The 23,024-nt window shown below is 41.0% G+C and overlaps 2 protein-coding genes across 3 annotated transcripts in view; one reads left to right on the forward strand and one right to left on the reverse strand.

Annotated features, from left to right (window-relative positions):
- Window positions 1-1,739: 1,739 nt before the first annotated feature.
- LOC128737630 (PRKR-interacting protein 1 homolog) lies at window positions 1,740-2,672 on the forward strand. The gene is made up of 2 exons (XM_053832306.1): window positions 1,740-1,916; window positions 1,994-2,672. Exons 1-2 carry the CDS (start codon window positions 1,800-1,802, stop codon window positions 2,660-2,662), a joined length of 786 nt encoding a protein of 261 aa, XP_053688281.1. The 5' UTR covers window positions 1,740-1,799; the 3' UTR covers window positions 2,663-2,672.
- Window positions 2,673-4,779: 2,107 nt separating this feature from the next.
- Window positions 4,780-23,024, reverse strand: part of LOC128738366 (lissencephaly-1 homolog) — a 140,299-nt gene continuing 122,054 nt past the window's right edge. The window contains exons 3-8 of one of the 2 annotated variants that reach the window (XR_008412099.1): window positions 8,676-9,133; window positions 8,299-8,612; window positions 8,035-8,190; window positions 7,772-7,967; window positions 7,533-7,709; window positions 4,780-7,455 (exon numbers count right to left, since the gene is read on the reverse strand). Coding sequence is in view for 1 of the 2 variants with exons in the window: in XM_053833421.1 (XP_053689396.1) it covers window positions 7,636-7,709; window positions 7,772-7,967; window positions 8,035-8,190; window positions 8,299-8,612; window positions 8,676-9,133 (1,198 nt within the window). In the remaining variant the exon portion in view is untranslated. Of the gene's footprint in view, window positions 7,710-7,771; window positions 7,968-8,034; window positions 8,191-8,298; window positions 8,613-8,675; window positions 9,134-23,024 lie in introns of both variants that reach the window. The other variant, XM_053833421.1, reaches the window with a different exon arrangement.

Raw genomic sequence — 23,024 nt, forward strand, 5'->3', positions numbered from 1 at the left:
AAGATCCAGTCGCAGGTCCAAGCACATCGATACACGGGAGAAGTTTGTTCAGGAATTATGCCAGAAAGAGGCAATTGCTCTGGAGTATTGTTCAACCGAGGTGATGATCGCCGACATATTGACGAAACCATTGGGACCAAATAAGCACGAAAGCTTCTGTGGTCAACTCGGATTGGAATAGGCAGTTATTCGGCAGGTGCGATCCATCGAGGAGTGTGGAGAGCGATGTATACCCCTGCATTATTACCGTGCATTTGCACACCCCTGATAAGTTTATTATATTATACGGCAACACTGCCTACACTCTTAAATGATTCTACCTGTAAATTGGTCGGATTTGGTTAAAGTTAGGTTGAAACTACTCAAAATGCCCTTAAAGTGTACAAACTCAGATTTTGAGTAGTTTTTCAACCAAAAAATTGGTAGCAGGAACTTAAAATTGCGTTATTTGTCATAGAGAATAATTCAATTATCGGTAGCAAGTAGCCAAAATTGGTTGAAATTTTTACCCAAAGTTTGAGTTTGTACACTTTAAGGGCATTTTGAGTAGTTTCAACCTAGCTTTAACTAAATCCGACCTATTTACAGGTAGAATCATTTAAGAGTGTAGTCTCCCGTTTCATTCGCGCTAAAAACCTCAACAAGAATACAAGTGCTTTTTATACTTTGCTACAGTTCAAATAAAGTTACCGTCTAAATGTTCACCGCGTGCTTGCGAGTTTACTGCTGGTCTTAATTTAAAGTCCCATACGCTGTTAGTTCCACTCGTTTGTTACTCTGCTTTGTACCAGCCATCAACACGATCCCGCGAATACAACGCATATTCGCAGTGAGTCAGGTAACACAGTAGCGAACATGAAATACGCGTGTATATACATGATGTTTACCTCATTTTGGGAAACAGCTGATGCTGAAGTGGAGGAACAAACCGAAAAATAGCTATTACTAGTTGTGTTTCTCCGTTTGCCACACTGCAAAGCACATATTTCGGTCTAATTTTTCATCCTGTTCCAAATTCAAGCATATATTTTGAAAATTTGCTGGTTTTAAAGCCAGCCGAAGACAAAATTCATTCTGTACCTTAGTGACAAAGGAATTCATCTCTTTTGTTTACTGTTATTGTTTGCCTCATTTTCAAGCACCAATACACACATAACTGGAAAGCTCTATTGCGTTAATTCCGAAAGTGGCGTATAAAAACTCTTGTAAAAACCTGAGAGAGAGTCGCGGAGACGGTCTTCTTTTTCTTATGCTTTGGCTGTTCTTCTTCTTCCTATTACGTTTGCTTTCATTTTCGGGCAAATAAATGAAACTTTTGCGTGAACATCTCATTGGACGTGTGAAGTGTGCATTTTATAATAACATATTTTGGTGTTAATTGTCACACGGGCATTTCAGTTTTTGCAAAAATGTTAATTTACAATTGAGACAAACAAGACTAATTCAATTCCGAATGTGTTTTTCACAAAAACACCGGCAGAAAACTTATGAGAATTAACAATACTTTTCCATTTTGGGACAACGATAACGACTGGCTGCATTTGACAGATCGTACTGGCTGCATTTGACGTTAGAATTTTTCCTCTTCGCGAATCTCTCTCCGGTAAAAACTACTTCAGTGCAAATGAATACCTTCTCATTTTTTGTTTAGCATTTTTCGAAATGTCAAACTATCAGGATGATTGTTTATTTTCTTGTTTCCATCCGTAGTAAACTCCGTAAAACGTAAATATTTAACTTAATCGAAATCAAAACTGCAACTTTGTATGAAATTTTCACGTTGAAATTACGGAACTATAATGGATATAAAAAACGAAGTGAAAACCACAGACAAAGACTTTGAGAAAAAGAAATTTGTTGTGCGAAATGCTGCGGATGTTCAACGAGCGAAATTAGAAAAGCTCATGAAAAATCCTGTAAGTCTAAATCCTGTGCCTGTTAATCTAAAGATTAACTAATTATTATTAAATGATAAATATACAATTTTTGTTAGGAAAAACCAGTAATAATTCCAGAATCACCAAGGGAGCGCGACTTTTCGTCGACTGTTCCAGCGTTTGTCCGCAACGTTATGGGATCCAGCGCCGGGGCCGGATCAGGAGAGTTTCATGTGTATCGACATCTGCGACGGAAGGAATACGCCCGTCAGAAGCACATTCAGGAAAAAAGTCGTTGTGAATTGCTAGACGAAGAATTTCAGCAAAAGTTGCAACACAACCGAGAGGTAATGGAAGAGAAAACGGCTAAAAATCGGGCAAAACGGCTAAAGAAAAAAGCCAAGCAAAAAGCTAATAGAGGCAAAAAACCAAAACGGGATGATGTTAAGCAACCAGAAAGCAGTGATGAGGATGAAAGTGATAGTGAGAAGAGTGATTCTGAGAAGATGGATGAAAACTTGAAAACCGACTGCGGTGAAAGTCTGCAGAGTACAACCAACGAAAATAGTGTAGCAGAAATCACAGACGATGAAAACAAACATTCAGTAACTACTAAGGATGATGATGGTAATGAAACATCAACACAAACCCCGAAAACAACCGTTGATCCGAGTAACGAAGAGTCACTGGAAGATAGCGCTAGCTCAACCGTAGACCAGGAGGAGAAAAGAAAGGCGATAAACGAAAGTTTATCAAGTGAATCTAACGATAAACAAGATGCATAAATTTTGTTAATAAACAACCATCGTATTGAATATTGAACTGGTTTTTTATTGTTCGGAAGTTTCCATACCAAACAAATTCAAAGAGTTTGCATTTAAACTAAGTACCTATACCTATTGTAGTCTTATTTCTATTAAGCATACATGCTCAACCGGACGTACCTATTTCTATTTCGGAACATAACAGAAACATTGTTCTAAAGATTGTACGTAATATATTAGCTTAGCAAATTCCTTATCATTAACGTAGCCGATCAAAAATGTCTACGCTTGTCCACGAAAAGGGTAGTGCCAACATGGTGATTGGTGGATAGGTCTTTCCTTTCCTCAGCTTGGGTTTTCCACGATGGCCAAACAAAACACCAAAATAAGTACATCTGCATCAGCTGAGAGTATATCACGAACCTTCTTAATGTACACATTAGGCCGTATGAATAAAAGAGTTAGAGCAAACGCTCCCATAAGATTTACACGGGAAAAGCAAAGCAAACTGTTTTATTCACACGGCTCATTAAATGCAGTGCTCAAAATCGCATTCGATCATTACTTTGTTATTGGTGATATACACTTGCGCGTCGCATGCATTCAACAACGTTTTTACTCACGTTGTTGAATGCGTGTGACGCGCAAGTGTATCTCACCATCACCAATAACAAAGTGATGGTCGGATGCGGTTGAATTTCATCATGCTGACTGGAGATCCCGGATGTGAAAAGAAGAACTTGAAATTTTAGTTCACTAATCGGTTTTGGACACTAGCTTAGGTAAATTAGGGTTTTCACTCGCAGTGAAACTTTTTCGCTCTCGGAATCTCGGTCATGACTGCCACAGAGAAAGAAAAAGATCAGCAACCCGTTCATCACACGCTGTTAGTCACTAGTTCGCCGCGGTACTTCTCCGGGTTTTCAAGTCTACTTTTCAAATCGAGCAACAAGTGCAGCAAGTGCTAAAGGACTTGCTTGTAAAGCTCCAAGGTGCGAGCACTTCTCAAACAATAATGCACGGTCAGGGTTTAGAAGATAAAGCAATCCTGTATTCGATGTCCAGCCTTAAAGCCAGCGCAGAATTGGTACTTTATGATTGCGGTTGCGTAGATAATCTTTCAAATTGTATAAGAGAACAGTTCTGTCCGATCTACGCAGCCGCAACCATAAAGTACCATTTCTGCGCGGGCCTTAACTGCGCTGTCGCTTCGGCTAATATTTGGATTCAGTTGCAAAGTTTTTGCTCAGCGCGTGGTTTTCCAGCTTATGCAAGTTAGTAAAAACAGGTTTTTATTATACGCTGTCTGCGATATATCATTTGTGTCTGTTGGCCTGACAAATATAGATATCCAACGAGGAACTCCATCGTCGATGTCATCAACGGTCGATAGCAGCAGAAATTCGTGAGTGAAGGTTGAATTGAGATAGATACACTTTGAGGAGAGACGAACGAGATTTGAAGATGAGCATTTGACTGGAAGAAAGGTATATCCAAAGGCTCAGCCCAACGATATTCGGGCTGTTGACAAATACCTATCCTGCCGACAGGTGAAAGTCATAGCGGGTAATCGTCAGCAGTGGAATTCTCTGATTTCATCTCTTTGTTCAGCCAAACTGTCAGACATGAATTAATAACGCCACCGGGTGCAACCAGGCGAATTTGCTGTTCAACATTGCATTCGAAGGTGCTATTCGAAGGGCAGGCGTGCAGAGAAGTGGTACTATCATCACGAAATCTTATATGCTCCTAGAGTTCGCGGACGTCATCGATATCATTGATGTTAACCGTAGAGCTGTGGAAGAAGCGTACACGCATCTTAAAGAGGAAGCTGCGAGGATAGGGCTTATCATAAAATCTACCAAAATAAAGTATATCCCGAAGAGCGTGGTAGCCCTTCGAGTGTTGGTACTACGGTGGTGATAGATGGAGATACTTTTGAAGTGGTCGACGAATTTGTTTACCTTGGTACGTTAGTTGACAACGATGTGAGCCGTAAAGTAAAAAGGAGGATAGAGGCTGCCAACAGGGCCTTCCACGGATTACGTAGCCAGCTGAGGTCTTGTTGCCTACAACAGCAATGATGATTACAAAAATAATGAATTTCTTTCTCAGTAGATACAAATTAGCGATGTTTTAAATATATGTTATTACCATTTTCAATAGTATGTACAAAGAGAAGTACGCCGATGTCAAATAGATTTTGTTTGAAGAAAATGTTAAGTTTGTATTGTTTCATATGTAAATCACGCGTGTAGTTGTTTTTCAGAGACGTTTCAGATATTTCTGTCCGACCATTTCGTGTTTCGCTAAAAGCTTACGACTTTCTCGTTTAGTAGATATTAATATTTATGTTGTCGTACAGAAGGCTTGTTGTAGAGGCTTTTGTTGCGGAACTTATAAACCGGTATAAAAAGAAAAGGCTGCATCAGCTTTACTTTTGCAATTGAATGATTCGGTCGACATAAAAACTAAAACTAAAAGTATTTGCACTCTCTCTAAACGATTACATGATGCACAGTTGTTTTTTCTGCTAAAACCTCCATATTGTTCATTCAATCAATCAGCCACTTATTTTTAATAAACGCCTGTAAATCAGAAAGGCAAATTAATTTCTATACGCAAACTTGGCTGGGCTTTGTTTTTGTTTTCTAATGTAGCTGCTAGTATACAGCATCACCGTTCTGATGAAAGAAGAGGTTCGACTAGTCACGATTGTAAATTTTATTTGCTCATTCGCTCAAAATAGAATCAAATCGCTTTTGTCGAAAACGGTGGTTCAGCAAATTGAGAACTAAAACACCTACACACTAGCTGTCGAATTAATCCATTCACTGTTGTCGATCTATAGATTATGTAAACTAGTTTCCTAATGTTAATCCATCATCGGGTGAATAGCGTTCTGCAGAACTGTTTCGCGGGAAAAAACTCAAAATAATTAGCGTGAGACTAAATTATTAGAACTTTTTTCCTATCAAATGAACAATATTCTCTTCGTGAAAAGAAAAATGGGACGGCTACCTTGGCGTAGTAGTACAAAGATAATCTTTTAGGTACAGGCTAATGATTCTAGTATTGCGCGAGACTTACCGAAATGCTCTTTTACCACATTGAGTGTGACACTCAGCAGGGAAAATGATTTGAAAATATGTTTTTTTTTCGTATCTTTGACTTTCCTGTGCAGAAAATCGTTTCAAATTATAACAATATTGGTTCAAATTTTTATAAGGCTTGAACAGCTTGAATTTTTGCTGGCGTGTAAAGCATGTATAAAGCATCGAGATAATAGTTTAATGCAAATTTCGCATGCTCTGTAATTCTTTCTTCTGGTTCACATCAATTTTAAAACCTCTGTTTTACTTAAGAATGCAATATTTTTGTTGTTTCCTTGATTAGCTATAGCTAGAATTCTAGTAATTTGCATGCTTTCTCATATATCCTAATAGCAGTAACTGTAATCAATAATTTAATAACCTTCGTTCAATCTTTTCATTTCTATGCGGTTATTTTCATAGTAAACAGATATTCCCCTGTCATTAAAGTCCGTTGAATTGGCGTTTATAATGGGTATTTTTTTTACAAAATGGACTGAATGTTTTAAAGATTATTTCCTCTCGGCTTTTTTCGGCACATTTTTTGCATTCGTTGTTCGCTTCCACTCTCGCTTGGCACATTCATTCGCTCTCATCTTGCTTTAACTTAGTCTCCATTTGTGATTCGAAGAAACATAAAAAGAGAAAATAACCTTTCTATGTTATTTGTGTTTGTTGTCCTTGTTAAATTTAACTAACAGAGCGGCAAAATAGTGTACTAATTCATGAAAATACGTTTAGTTGCGTTTGCAAGATTGCAGTAGACATATTTTGCACTTGACTGTTTTGTATAATTGTAATTATATCTACACGGAAAGAAACATCTTAAGCTGGCACCATACAGAACAGTAACCTGTAGGGTCAACCTCGCAGCACATTGATGGACAGCGTTCTAAAAGTAATTTTCTGTTGAAACAGAAGGTAAAAACCTTTAACAACTTATTGTAAGCGTCATAAGTCGGATATAAAACTCATTAACAACCAGTAAATTTTGATTCACTGATACCGAAACACGAAACCAACCAGAATATAACAACTTGTAGTGAATTGATTGTAGCATACACAGTATGCTACCAATAATCACTTGCTACACATTGTGAGAACTTTCGATAGAAATGCAGCATAACGTGGTCCACAACATGGTGATTAGTTTTCAGCTTGAGAGACGATACACGGAGAAGGTACCCGAACATACGATTGCGCAATGCGGCAAGAGAGAAATAATCAACAAACAGTTTACCATCTGTAAATTGATTTCCCATTTTCCGGTTCGTCGAACGTTCGTCGTCTGCATAATGTCGTTCAGATCGTTTAGCGTCATCATATCGTCTGTGGGGCATTTTTTCATTTTAGCTGTTATTCTCCTTACCGGTCCGAAATCAAGTTTTAAACTTTCTTCGCCTATCGTTTGTTTGTGTTTATGCTGCATTTTAGCTTCCAATATGAGTACTACTGTCTAAGAATAGTAATTATAAGAATATAATGTGATAATATGTTTGCTGTTTTAGTTTACATGCTACTCCAGTTGCACGACTATATTCAGTATTGTTTTTGCTGTAGTAAACTTTGATTTTTTATTTCTACTTTCAAACAATTGAAACTACCAGCAAGGTTTCATCAATACGGAAAGAAAAGAAGGTGTTTCTATTTGAATATTTAACTGGTTTGCTGTCCTTTTAGTTGTTCACCATGTTGTTCGGTTGTTGTTACTCTGTTTCATATCTTGTGGGTATGATTGAATGTTAGCGAATTTGTTTTGGTTAGTTGTAGTTGAAGTCGTTAGCAAATAGATATTTTACCAGCGCTGCCCAGCTCCTGCTGCTGCGGTTGTTTCTGTTCTCATCACTATCGAGTTAGTAAAAAATGGCTGCGCAAACACGCGCGACCAGAGCGGATGCACGCTTAGCGGCATTCCCAAACCTTTACTGTCGTGTCCACGCTACCCGATATTACGTACGGATGAGACTTATGCATATCTGAAAACGGAAAAGAAATGTTTTAGTCACACGTTAAAGTAGAGAAAAATGTAGATTCCTACCAAGAGATGTACAAAAATGTGAGTGAGCATAAAGTGTCTTCATACAGCGCTTGTTGCGCAAATCCCAGACGCGTAACGTCTTGTCGTCACTTGCAGAAATTATGTACTTGCCACCGGGGTGAAACACGATACCACGGACCCAGTTATCGTGGCCGATTAGCGTGAACAGACACAGTCCGGAGCTAACGTCCCAAATCTGAAAGCCAGAAAAGGAATACACGTTATTTCCACTTTTCACAAGAAAGATTTTCATTAGCACTTACCCTTATTGTCTTGTCTCTCGATCCGGATGCTAGGAACGGACCCTGGTGAGCTCCTTTCTTGTTGTCTGCTCCGGCCGCTTCGTTGATGGCTGCTGCTGCTGATTCGGGTGCCCAAGCGATACACTCTACTGTATTTTCGTGTTCCCGTAGCTCAGCCTGTTGCGGAATATATAGAACGCGTTTAATGTAATTATGAAATAAGGTAATTATTACTTTTCAAGACTAACGGTGGAAATAAACTTTCCGAGTCAGCATTTCTCTTACCTTGCACTCCTTTGAATTTGTCTGCCAGACTCGAACCGAGTGATCGTTTGAGCAGGACGCCATCAGCGAGCCGTCCACGTTGACTCGAACCATCCGGACCCATTCCCGATGGCCGGTGAAGGTTTTAACGCAGTACCCGGTAGCCACCTCCCACATTTTGATGGTTTTATCCCGGGACGCGGAAAGCAAATAATCACCGGCCGGTACGAATGAGACGGAGGATACATTATGATCATGTCCGTGCATGGTTTTGACGCACTCATACGTTTGCTGGAAATCCCATAATTTAATCGATAAATCGGAACTGCAGGAGGCTGTTGTATAATAAAATTAAACGTTTAGTGAACAAACAAAATGACAACGAATGTTAATCCTACCTAAAACTTTTCCTTGTGAATCGAATGCCAGATCTTGTACGGAATCTGTGTGACCCTTGAGGGTGCGCTCATACTCGCCGGTTTCAAAATCCCAAATTTTAATGGTAGCATCCTCCGAGGCCGACACCATCATGCTGAAAACAGGATGGAACACCACCCGAGTGACTGTCGCTCGGTGTCCGGCTAGGGCAAACTTTTCCGGCGGCCGCGGTATCCAATCGGTGGGTGTGCGTTTAGCCTTGGTGGGCGCACCCTCGATCACTTCTTTTTCGGCCTCTGAAAGTTTCGCTTCCAATTCCATGACCTTTTTCTGCAATCGTATTACCGAGGTCCATTTTTTCTCCAGTAGTCCGCCGTACTTTCGTTCGATTTCGTTTGGCATGTCTGCCTCTTTTCTGAATGCCTCTAAGGCGTCTGTGTATCCATTACTTCCTAGGTAATCGGCAATCGCTTGGTTACTGTGAAGTGCAAGATAAGAGAAGAAAAAAATTGTCACTTAACTGGTGGGAAACGTTATGATGAGCTTTTAGCGAGAGTGGTCGAATGATTCGGTGTACTTCTAGGAAGTATATCGTTTGCGCCGTAAACATTAACATGTTTTATAACTTCGCTTAACAGCTCTGACTCACAAAAATGCTATAAAAAGCATTGTGTTGCAGGAAGAACGAAGGGATGGACCTTGGACTTTACGTCTCTTTAGCCATGAACCAGTGCAAATATTGTCAAAAATTCAAGAGATATTACTGAGTAAAAAGGGAGTAGGAAAATATTAATTTTGGATTGAGTTTTATAAATTAACGACCTGGGCACCAAATGAGAATTGAGTAGACATTGAGGAAGGCTATCATAATTCTCCAATTTGCATTTCACGTTAACACCGACTTCGAGAATTATTTTGGCAATCAAAATCCATATGTCCAGATCATCTGGCCCTTCTAATTAGCAATGATTAGCACAACGCTTTTGTAAGCCGTTCATGATGCGTAAAACCGTTGAAATTTCACCATCGCTATTTTATCAGTTCGAATCAAAGCGTACACGAGTTTAGGTTTACTGTTTAGATGTGAAACGGAGCGACATGCTCCGGTTACCGTTTGTTTTGCGGGCTGGTGAAGTTCAAAGCCTTTCCATGAAACTTACCAAAACCATTTCAATTCACAAGTGCGCACATTGAGGTGTGATATGGCTTAGCATTGACATTGAGAGTGATGATGAGTAGTTTGCGGTATCCAGTAAGATTTGGGATTACAATCGTTTTCAGGTACCTCACACAGTCGAAATTAGATTGAAATCATTTATTTGTCCAAGAACTTACGGAGCTAGCCCTCAATTCTAGAGAGGTCATAGCCCCCGGTATTTTTTTTCAACCATTTAATTGCATTGGCATATTAAGTTGTATTCCTTTTGTTAAGGACCGGCGTAAACAATGCATTTACCAGAAACGGAACAAAACCTTTCATATCTATAACGACGCGACAGGACAAATTCGGATGATACTATACGAAAAAGCACTACAGATTGTTAGAGGCTAACGGGGTTTGGTCGGGTCAAATTATCCGACAAGTGCCAGTCAAGCAAAATTGGAAAACGTTTTTTAAAAACTCGTGGCGACTCGTCTGCATGTTCAAACTGTTCATAGGACAGGTAATTAAATTTAGCCGGATAAAAATATTTTCGTCACTTGTTCATGATTTCGCTCGCACACGCAATAACAATTTTATTTAGACAGTAAACTTTCTTATTCGAATGCTTGTTATCTCATTCCAACACGGTATGGAATTTCTCATTAGCTGGTTCAGGGATTTTATGAACAACTTACTACTACATATTCCTATGGTCTGCAATTCAGTTCCATTTTATTTAGCTACGAAGCTGATGAGTAAATTATTTAAAACGATTTTATTGAACAAGCATCGGTTCTTGGTGCTAATTCAGAATCAAGGAAGGAGGTAAAAATAGAATATGAAACAATTTCTACTCAATATGAAAATAGAGCGGTTGTTTTCTTATTTGGTGGTTCAGCGATGCCATTGAACCATTTACTACCACATACCTATTGCTCGTGGTGTTCTGCAAAGTTATAAGCAAGGATAGCAAAATTGTAGATAATGACAAGTTCTACAAATGTCTCATACATAACTTGCCTAAGGCTGGGCTTGGCTGGGATGGTACTGTCAAATGGTCAAAGTTATCAAGCCATGCTTGATTGAAACAAACTTTTTCGGTGTTGTTTGAAGGTGTGTTGGTAGACGTTTAAGAAGACTTATAGGGGGATACAGAGTAAAGAAGCACGATGTAAACACATTGTTATTAGGAGCAAAAACAGTGTTCTTATATCATTACCGGGAGTCTAAAGTGACGTTTAATCCAACAGGCTTTTTGTCTTCTAATTAACCCTCCGCACGCCCCCGTTACTATGAAAAGAGCAAAGCCGTTACCAGGGTTATCAGGGACAGAGCCAAGTCATTTCGGAACGCCCCAGAATCATGGAAATAATTCGCTCTTTTGAAGAAGTTAAAAATAGATTGCTAAATAAAGATTATTTTCCAAACCGAATTTCCAAACCCTATGAACCCCAGACCCTGCTTCCGATGTAACGAAAAAATGCACAGACAAACAGACATAACTTTTGGAAGAAAAATCAACAAAAATTATCGACGCATACGTTTCACCAGAACACTAGCACCATCTATGATCTACATTCCCAAATATCAAATTACAACAACAGTATTCTACGAACAAGCAAGTATTTTATATGGGACATTCCCCACCTTTCGTTCAAAAGCGCCACTTTGACGAATACGGAGACATTGGGCCGTATGAATACAACAGTTTGCTTTGCTTTTCCCTTGTATATCTTGCATTTGCTCCAACTCTTTTATTCATATGACCTATTCACAACCAACAAACAATGTTAGATGACTTTTACAGCGTGTAAAGAATGAAAACAGTGAATGTAATTGTTTATTGTTTATTTGTTTTTCCTTTTTTCCTTTTTTTCGGGTTATCCAACTGGTCGCTTAATAGCGTATAAAACTCTGCGCTGGGCCCTTTTGTGATGTCAACAAAGTGTCAGGGAGTCCTCAAACATCAGTTCTACCTGACGAGACAGGCACTGTCGCCCACTAAAACACAGGTAGAGCCCCAAGCATATCCGTCACGTCTATACCCGCAGGCGGAGGCGTTTCGGCCCTGCGCGGACTCCACGAACTGACTCTAAGATCTCTCTGCCAAAGGCCGGAATGTCATATTTTAAATATAATGATGATGATAATGATGATGATGAGAAGAAAAATAATAGATCGAATTTGTAAATGTGCTTTGGACTTTTTGTACCACTCGAGTTGCAATATGTGGTATAGTGAAGAAGTGGAGGATTCGTCAGCCCCGCCTAGCACCGGTCTTCAACCGCGCGCCCGCTTTCAGTTTTCCAACACAAACAACCATAAATGAACCAATAGGTAAGACAAATTTCGGAGCATTAGTGGTTATCAACTTATCAGGGCAAATTTAATCTTTCATCCCCTTAGCATTCACAGTGCATTCCCACGATACAACGTAAATTGGGCGCAGCACAAGCTGGACGTTCGCGGTAGTCGACAGAAGCTTCAAAATATAGAGACTCGCCCGCCTTCCAACCCCCGAGACCAAAGTGCTGTAAAGCTCTGGGCTTAAACGTCTCTTTAAGACTCGACCCCTTCCCATCGACAGAGCCCGCGGGCGTCCATCAGAGCTCAGGACAGCCACGGGACCAGTGCAAAAATCCTACTCTATCTAGCAGCACCGCCCAGCCGAAACTCGAACACGCGACATGAATTGACCTAATTTTCCCATCTGCTACCTAAGAAGTGCTATTACCCGTAATCATTACAGAGTGGTCCTTCGGCATCCAATCGGATCTGGTATCCCGCTTAGATCCCCTTACTAACCCTAAGCCCCCGACCAACTCAATCAATCCGACATTTTTCGGAGATATTTGTGACAGTTGTGATAAATAGGGATGAATCCTACAAAACTTCATCTATTGTCAGAGATCCCCATACTGGCCTTATTCTTAAACGGAATAAAAGCACTTTCTGAACAACGCAACAATCACATTTGGTAAATTTTTACCCCGAGTCCCACTTGAAATCACAAAAGTATTTTGATATATACCCACATTCAGAAGTAAACGTGACCGCTGTTCATTTACTGATTAGTTAAAAAGCTCTACACCACGACAAGGTTCAGTTTTATCGTAGGGGTAATTGTTTATTGTTTATTTGTATAAAAATATCAACAGGCATTTTGCCCCTACTGATACACTTAACCTAGAATCTACGTGCTAGGTCCAGGAATCGAGTTTTCAGTACCTGGCGGCTAACCTTTAAATCGAAGTTAGGTGTAGTGATTGAAATGGTTGTGCTAAAAGTGCTGTAGTTGGTTCGCACATGCGGTACACGCGGTAATTTGGAAAAAATGGTAACCCTAAGAGCCAAATTTTTGGTGCATGTTAGTAACGCATCGAATATACGGAGTTTGACAAGCACACCATAGCCCTGGAAAAGCTAATGATTACCTTCTTTTTCGTTACGTGTGTTATTTGCCATAAGAGTAAAGAGTGGCACAAATGGTTTCGAAGTGGTGAAAATAGAGGTCACTGGTACAAAAGGCATCCGAGAAGTGACGGGTTGAAATATACGTATTTTAGTTTTTCATTTTTACAGTAGTTAGAGGCTTTAATAAAGAAAGTTTTATATGGGTATCATTTCTAAGAGTCAAAACCGAACATTCAGTAGCAAAAAAATTTTTGACGGAAAACATCTATTATTTCACATTTGTCACAGTTTAGCAACTTGTGGTTATCTGTGCACCATTTCACAAAAAGCGATAGCTCCTCTTGCAGGAACGCGGTTTCGGACGGACTATCAACTTTAGCATACAGCTTCAGATCGTAGGCAAAAGAGAATCGCGGGCATTTAAGCAGGAAGTTGATATCGCTAAAATAGACGAGAAAGACCAAAGGTCCAAGATAGCTTCCTTGTGGAATTCCAGAGTTAGCAGTGAAAGATCTGGAGGTAAAACCGTCGATGCTTACTTCTAGGTGGCGGTCGGAAAGGTATGAATTAAACAATCGAGGGCAACAGGCCTCCGATTCCGAGCTTGTCCAGTTTGGCGATGGCGCTTTGGTGGTTCAATTTGTCGAAAGCAGCGGATAGGTCCGTGTAAATAACGTCCGTCTGCGACCGGTCGCCAAAGCTTTTTATCACGTCGGACGAAAGAGTTAGAAGATTGGTTGCCGTAGACCGCTTGGGCATAAAGCCGTGTTGATCATCTACACTCTTTAATGATTCTACCTGTAAATAGGTCGGATTTAACTAATACTTGTAGTGTACTTGAAGTGAACAAACCCAAATTTTAGGTAAAGAATTCAACCAATACTACTTGCTAACGATAATTGAATTATTCTCTGTGGCTAATAACGCACTTTTAAATTTATTTATTTATTGTTGTTCACAGCCTTCAATTTTGTACAGACTAGTATTACTATCAACTAAAACTAACAATTGCCTTTCTAAACCTACTTTTACTGATATTGAAGTCAAATACATGAGATACTTCATTAAAAAGCCTACAACAAGCGTGCAACGGGTTATTCTGACCATACAATGTTCGGTGCGTTGGAGTCCAAAGCAATGTATAATTTCGCAAATTCCGACGAGGTGCATGAATGTTTAGCTGCTCCAGGAGGTAACTGCAATCCACAGTCCCTTTTAGTAGGTCGAAAATGAAGTCTGCGCGATACCACTCTTCTTTCAGCTAGCGTACTAAGTCTTATTAACTGACAGCGATTTTCATAAGACGGGAGCCGTATCGGGTTCTGCCATGGCAAACGGCGCAATGCAAACCGGATGAATGCACGTTGAACGCTTTCAATTTTAGAAAAACTACTCAAAATCTGAATTTGTACACATTAAGGGCACTTCGAGTAGTTTTGGCTATGAAATGGGGAAGGCGATCAGAGGCAAAGTCTCTATAAAAAAATGGGGAAGGCAAATGAGGAGCGTTCAATATAGCTCTAACCATCCCAAGCCCCTAGCTAGCGCCTCCACGTGGTCATACCTGGTAATGCTCTATTGAGTAGGCAAGCTAGGAGGTGCGATGCTGAGTGGTTCCCGGCTGCATGATCTCAAAACCACAGTTTTGGGCAGATGGCGCAGCCACACGGCCTTGCTAATAGGTAAGCCTAATATAAGTTTTAATTATTGTTTTTCGTTTTATAGCATAATGCCGAATCTTATATATAAAAATGGATTTCTGTCGGGATGTTCCTTATAGAATCAAAAACAGCTGAACCAATCGGCGTGAAAATTTGCATGTAGAGGTTTTTGGGGCCAGGAAAGGTTTTAGTGATGGTTAGAGACCATTCCCCCACTAAGAGGGGGCTCCCATACAAATGAAACACAAATTTCTGCATAACTCGAGAACTAATCAAGCAAATAGAACAAAATTTGGCATGTGGGTGTTTTTGGTGACAAGAATTTATTCTACGGTAAATTGAGACCCCTCCCCTCTTTAGAAGGGGAATTATGACTCCTCTCCTCTTTAAGAGGGGGGGCTTCCATACAAATGAAATGCAAATTTCCTCATAACTCGAGAACTAATCAAGCAAATAGAACCAAATTTGGCATGTGGGTGGTTTTGGAGACAATTTTTTTTTCTATGATGAATTGGGACCCCTCCCCACTTTAGGAGGGGGGGCTCCTATACAGATGAAATACAAATTTCCTTATAACTCGAGAATTAATCAAGCAAATGGAACAAAATTTGGAATGTGAATGTTTTTAAGGGCAAGAATATTTTCTATGGTGAATTAGGACCCCTCCCCACTTTAAGAGGGGGGGCTCCAATACAAACGAAATACAAATTTCTTCATAACTCGAGAACTAATCAAGCAAAGGGAACAAAATTTGGCATGTGAAAGTTTTCGAGGGCAAGAATATTTTCTATGGTGAATTACGACCCCTGCCCACTTTAAGAGGGGGGGCTACTATACAAACGAAAAACAAATTTCCTCATAACTGGAGAACTAATCAAGCAAATGGAACCAAATTTGGCATGTGGAGGTTTTTGGGGGCAAAAATATTTTCAATGGTGATTTAGGACCCCTCCCTACTTTAAGAGGGGGGGGCTTCTACACAAATGAAATACAAATTTCCTCATAATTCGAGAACAAATCAAGCAAATGGAACCATATTTGGCATGTGGGTGTTTTTGGAGGCAACAATTTTTTCTACGATGAATTAGGACCCCTTACCTTTTTAGGAGGGACCCCTCCCCTGTTTAGGAGGGGGGGGGCTCCCATACAAATGAAATTCAAATTTCCGTATAACTTGAGAACTAATCAAGCAAATGAAACCAAATTCGGCGAATTTATTTTATGATAGTTAGAGAACTCTCACCCCTGTGGTAGGGGGATATGGACTCATACGAATAAAACAGAATTTTTTGCGAGACTCAAAAACTAATCGAACCCGAGAAATTCGAGACTCTTCCATAAAACATTAGTCAATAACAACACCACAAAAACTATCTAGAGCAACACTAGATCATTCAGGACGAGACGGCCGCGAGGGTCGCCACCCGCCGTCGGAAGCGCCACCCAGTGGGGGAAGGCAACTCCCCGCAGAAATCACTACTGTCTAGGTTTATTTGTTTTCCTAGGTCTACCTGGGTTTCCTGGAACGAGCGACAGCGAGTAAGGAGAGGATCACGAAATGGTACTTTCTACAAAAAAGTTTTCCGTGAAATGGTACATTCCGCTTAAGGTTTTTCGCAAAATGATATTCGGCGAAATGTTGTACAATCATGGCGAATATTACTATCCGCTTTCTGGTTATGCAATGAGGGGACAGGGCAGTTGTTTTCTACTTTAGTGTGACGGAAAATTGCAAATTTGTATATTAAACTACCCATTCCTGGTCACTAATAAGCATTAACATAAGCAGCAAATCAGCGTATCTGGCATTTTATAATGCACGTAGTTGTATATTAGCTTTTTGACTGCATAGGTGTTGTAAATTGGCATCCAAAATTGTATTCAAATTCTTCGTGGTGATAATTAGCTGTAAATTAGCATTGTCAGCACTATAAGAAGGTTATCAGTAAAATAGCTGTATATTTTACCAAAATAGCATTTAAGTAGCATTTAAGGCGACTTAAATGCTTATTGGCCTACATTTGAATAGCATTGGTGATGCTTATTGGTTACCTGGGTAACTGCCAAAATGAATCATCTAAGGTTGAACTCCTCAGAAACTTGCAAAATTCGAGATTGTGACAAAGATAATCCGAGATTTATGATTTATGTACAACACAGATTAATTTGTGGCAACACGAAGTTTGTCGGGTCAGCTAGTAAAATATAATTTACACGATTCCAATTGCTTATTATTGCAATTTCTGGGTTACTATCGATAGAATTAGTAAGTGACACTGCATCAATCCATCTGTGACGCGTACCGCGTCGAAGGCAGTATATAATTTTTTTTCTATCGTGTTTAACAGTTTGACTGCTAATTAGTTGACATTATTTAAAAATTAAGGTGATTAAGGATATTTATAAGAAATGAAGATTGACTAGCGAATTAATTTGTACAGCAGAGTTAATTTGTATGATTATGTCTTATAATTGTGTAATATAAACTATAAATATCCGACAATTTAAGATCATTATAGCATCTAGTAAATTCAACACCGAAATCACGGTTATGAAACAGTGCTAAAGTGAACTGATTGAACCATTTTAAACACCATAATAATTATAAATAAAACACATTTAGCCTGAGGTTGGTCTTGTGCCTATATTACCAGTGTTAGGTATCGGACCTGAGGTCGATTGATTCAATCCGTGCTCCGATTATTCTGCCAATCTAATGGCTTCTTCGATCAGCGCGCAGCCGAGCGACTAAAACATTTTATGAGTCGCGACAAGGTCCGCCTTCTTGTCGGCAGGTGGTAGGTATGTTATACTTCCAGCAGCACAAAATAATACAATTTAAATTAGTAGGCTATATCTTGTGCTCGTGTTAAGCTCTCGTTCGCTACGGACAATGAATTCAGGAAATTAGACCGAACTGAACCTCCTTGTAGAGAAACATCGTTTTGGTTTGTCGAAAATTATAATCAGTCACAGCTCAAAGATCCGCATGCAAAGAATCAATTTAGTTTGTAAAGCTAATGAATCGAATCGAAACAAAATAGCGACTCATCTATACTGTGCCCGATGATGGTGAGCTCTTTAAGGACACTTTCTGGCGTAACCCTATCGGTTGTTCTAGGTCGAGCCAGAAGGAAGGTCCACTCAAGGTTTGACAGTGCAGCACAGCCGGAAATCCTCCGCAGTTTTGTTTATGTCGGTAAGCCCGTCGATCCCTTCTTTTCGGTTGGCCCTCAGAATAGGCAGTTATTTCGCTCGCAGGAATTCACTGCAGCGCCGATACGGTCGGCAAAACACAATCGATGATTATTAACCGGTCACATTCGTTTGCAACGAGGAAACCGAAAGGTTGCATAAAAAGAAAGACAAGTGTCGGGGGCAAAACGAAAGCATAAAATGCAGAAACATACTGCCCTACCTCCGATTGCCGGTCTGCCTACTGCGTGTGCACACTGTTTTGATCTGCTACTTGGCTATTAATAATAAGTTGATGTTAACGACCTCAAATTACAGCATCGATGATCGCCTTCGATTAAGGCAGTCAGCCGGTACGAGAACCCATTCAGAAAGATTTGGTTGCCCGACAATGTCTGCTGGTTCCGTCGTAGTTCCGAAATCAAGTACCTACACGTGCGTTTATAACCTGCGGGTGAGTGTGTGTTTATAGACACCTAGTAATAATATGCGGAGATAGTTAGGTGTGAACTGCATGGACACCGGAATGGAAGGTGCAATATAAAGGGTTATTATTATTAATATCTCATGATTTGCGGTTTAAGTTTATCGTACATTGGTGCAGGGATCAAGTTCTAAAGTTAACAGTTCATTTATACACATTTCGACTGTAGACGTTTCACGTTCTAAGATTACATCTTTTTTAAAATTTAATTTTATATCAAAATAACCGTTTTACTGCGAGGTTTTGTTTGTCTTGATACTTGAGTTTCTCCTAGAAAAAGCTACACTTTTATAGTAACAATAGATTTTAACCTTCGTAATTGTTATTAGCTACATTAATTAAATATCGTGAACACAGAACATCTTTATGTTCTAACAACAATAGCTGCCGTATTACAACCCTGGTCGCAAATCCAAAGCTACACGATAATCTAAACTAAAATTAAGCTCATTGATCAATGAGCTGTGAACCTGCCGTTTAAAATCCAATCTGTTACAGTTGATACCTTACGATTAAGGACCACTGCATACATGCCGGGCGGAAGGCGCGTGCTTGCGCGGTAAGTTTTCTCAGTCACTAGTTCAGTAGGGCTGGTCTGGTCTGGTGCAATCAGATCAATGTTTTGATCAAATCGTGAAGCGTACATTTTCTATCTTGTGGTAACACTTGAAGTTAAAAGTGCACTTGCGAACCATTTACTTAGCTGCAAATAGCTACTTACAGTTAACGGATCGTTGAACCACGATTCGATGCTGACCTTGGACAATTATGGACTCTACGGAACCGGTCGCCGCCGTACAGAACGGCACTACAACCAGTGAGCACGAGAGTGGGAATTTATTAGGACCCTCTTGCGTGCTCTAACCCGACCCACCTTCACAGAATATTGATGGGCATATGCTCTATGTGCCGTGCCAAACTAAACGAACCGGTAAACGGTAACTGCACTTGAAAACATATGCGCTCTTCGCAAGCTGCGGCTGCTGGAAGTTGCACAATTTTTTGACCGACAAATCCTACGTCGAAATTGTAAACGTTGATCTACGTTCGGCGCGTGCTAACCGATGCAGCAAAGAATATAGAAACAGTCTGGCCCAAAAGAGTAAAATGACGACGCTATATTCTTACTATTTTATAATGGTGAGTTTTCCTTGTTTATTATATCGTGATTTAGACGTACGCGATACCCGAAGAAAACGAGTTTTTCTTGGGGCCGATTCTGGCCAACTAAACCCACCTGGTAGAAGTTCATGTAGCAATGGCTAGACGGCCCACCACGGTACAATCGGTGTTGAAGAACATTGGAATTGAAGCCGTTCTCGCCGTAAAGACGCTGGAATTAGCAGCTAATTTAAAGGTTATCTTCAGAGGTGGATTGAAAATTGGTTTTTATCGGTTGCATTTTGCTGTAAATATTCTATTGGGATCTTTCTGTTAGAAAGATAGTGAGATAATTGGATGGTTAGATGAATTTTCTTGTTGCCTGATTAAGGCGATAACCTTAAATGTTTGTCGCTTTTTGTACGTGAGCGCTGCATCGGAATGAAGAATGTATCATCATCAGTCGGATGGTTGAATCTTAAGTAGTTTGAGCAACCGCTTTGTAATCTTAAATCTTACTCGCCGACACGAATGTAATACACGTGGATGTATGCTGAGAAAAGAGTTTTAACTTCTGAAAGAAGCGCATCAAGTAAAGGGTTGACATTATATTTCTATTTAAAACGTGATTTTTGCGTTAGTTAAACCGCGCAGTACGACTTGCATTATGATGAGAGACGTTCTTTTTTGGAAAATAATATATTTGAACATTTATAGTGTCCATTACTGAATATTTTACCACCCCTGAATTCTGAAGTGTAAATTAAAAGTCAGATGACTAGCATTATTCCTTTATACGAAACTAGCTGACCCGACAAACTTCGTATTGCTACAAATTAAACTGTGTTGTACATAAATCTGGCTGGTAAACGGCTGAATAATGCGTACCGTCGGTGCCTTGTGCACGTGTAGTCATAAAATAGACCCTACAGTGGTTCATAGCCTCTTATTCAGCAACTCCTATTCCTACCGCCTCGTGGTACCAGCCGGGATACTAGCAACTTTGGTGGAGATCGGGTAACCAACCCCGGTGGAAGCCAAGGTCGTATGCTGACAGGAAAGGAGGGCTCTATCGAGCTTCGTTGGCCCTCCGGCGAAACAGGGGGTTGGTGTAGCAGGCTTTGCGAGCCGTCACCACCAAAAACACTAAAGCACGAAACGAAGAACAAATATATTCTTACTGGAACAATCGGAATAGACCCACGCGACGAAAAAGGACTATGGATTGGAAACTCGGGACGTGGAACTGCCGATCTCTCAACTTCCAAGGGAGCACTCGAGTGCTCTCCGACGTATTGAAGAGCCGCAAGTTCGACGTCGTAGCGCTGCAGGAGGTGTGCTGGAAGAGCTCAACGGTACGTACGTTCAGAGATGGACATACCATCTACCAGAGCTGCGGCAACACACACGAGCTGGGTACAGCTTTCATAGTGATGGGCGAGATGCGGAAACGGGTGATTGGGTGGTGGCCAATCAATCCTCGAATGTGTAGGTTGAGAATCAAGGGCCGATTCTTCAACATAAGCATTATCAACGTGCACAGCCCTCACCTCAGAAGTACCGATGACGACAAGGATGAATTCTACGCGCAGTTGGAGAGTGAATACGACCGCTGCCCAAAACATGATATCAAGATCGTCATCGGGGATTTCAATGCTCAGGTCGGCCAGGAGGAGGAATACAAACCGGTGATTGGAAGGTTCAGTGCACACCAGCGAACCAATAAAATGGGCCTAAGACTTATCGACTTTGCCGCCTCCAAGAATATGGCCGTACGTAGTACCTTTTTCCAGCACAGAATCCACCATAAGTACACCTGGAGATCACCAAATCAGACAGAATCACAGATCGACCACGTTTTGATCGACAGTCGGCACTTCTCAGACATTATCGACGTCAGATCCTATCGAAGCGCTAACGTTGACTCGGACCACTACCTAGTTATGGTTAAGATGCGCCCAAGACTCTCCGTTGTGAACAACATTCGGTACCGACGCCAGCCTCGGTTAGATCTCGCGCGGCTGAAGCAGCCAGACGTCGCCGCAAACTACGCGCATTCACTCGAAGCTGCGCTGCCGGAAGAGGACGAGCTGGACGAAGCCCCTCTCGAGGACTGTTGGAACACTATCAAAACAGCCATCAGCAGTGTAGCGGAGAGCTCCATCGGGCATGTGGCCCGGAATCAGCGGAACGATTGGTTTGACGATGAATGTAGGAGGGTGATGGATGAGGAGAACGCTGCGCGGGCGGCCAAGATGCGCAGTGCCACACGTCAGAACGTGGAAAGACACAAACAGAAGAAGATGCAGCGAAACCAAATCTTTCGGGAGAAAAAGCGCACCCTGGAAGAGCAGGAATATGCAGAGTTGGAGCGGCTGCATCGTTCTCAGGAAACGCGGAAGTTCTACCAGAAACTGAACGGATCCCGCAAAGGCTTTGTGCCGCGAGCCGAAATGTGTCGGGATAAGACTGGCAGTATTCTGACGGACGATCGTGAGGTGACCGATAGGTGGAAGCAGCACTTCGACGAACACCTGAATGGCGCCCAGGCGGAAAACCATGGCGGCGGGGAAAGCGTTTTCGACGGGGCAGCAAACGGGGAAGAGGTGCCAGCCCCAACGATAGGCGAAGTTAAGGAGGCCATCATGCAGCTAAAGAACAACAAGTCAGCTGGAAAAGATGGCATCGGAGCGGAGCTTATTAAAATGGGACCAGAAAAGCTGGCCGTTTGTCTGCACCGACTAATTGTTAGAATTTGGGATACGGAACAGCTACCGGAGGAGTGGAAAGATGGGGTTATTTGCCCGATCTACAAAAAGGGCGACAAGTTGGACTGTGAGAACTATCGAGCGATCACCGTTCTCAATGCCGCTTATAAAGTGCTATCCCAAATCATTTTCCGCCGTCTATCACCAATTGCGAATAGATTTGTGGGAACTTATCAAGACGGCTTCGTCGAAGGTCGGTCTACAACGGATCAAATATTTACACTGCGGCAAATCCTCCAAAAGGGCCGTGAATACAGAGTTCCCACGCATCATTTATTCGTTGACTTCAAAGCCGCATATGATACCATCGACCGGAAAGAGCTATGGAAAATCATGGACGAGAACAGCTTCCCCAGGAAGCTCATCAAACTGATTAAATCTACGATGGATGGTACGCAGTGCTGTGTTCGGATTTCGGGTGGATTGTCAAGTTCATTCGAATCACACAGAGGGCTTCGTCAAGGTGATGGTCTTTCATGCCTGCTGTTCAACATAGCGCTACAAGGTGTTATGAACCGAGCGGATATCAACACGCGGGACACGATATTCAACAAATCTAGTCAATTCGTCTGCTTTGCCGATGACATGGATATTATCGGCAG

This window comes from Sabethes cyaneus, chromosome 2 (assembly GCF_943734655.1).
Source record: "Sabethes cyaneus chromosome 2, idSabCyanKW18_F2, whole genome shotgun sequence".
Taxonomy (NCBI): domain Eukaryota; kingdom Metazoa; phylum Arthropoda; class Insecta; order Diptera; family Culicidae; genus Sabethes; species Sabethes cyaneus.

Bases quoted from the DNA above. Each gene is read 5' to 3' on its own strand.
- LOC128737630 (XM_053832306.1), top strand. From the start codon at position 1,800: ATGGATATAAAAAACGAAGTGAAAACCACAGACAAAGACTTTGAGAAA. The intron at 1,917-1,993 runs GTAAGTCTAAAT...AATTTTTGTTAG, and splicing joins AAAAGCTCATGAAAAATCCT to GAAAAACCAGTAATAATTCC.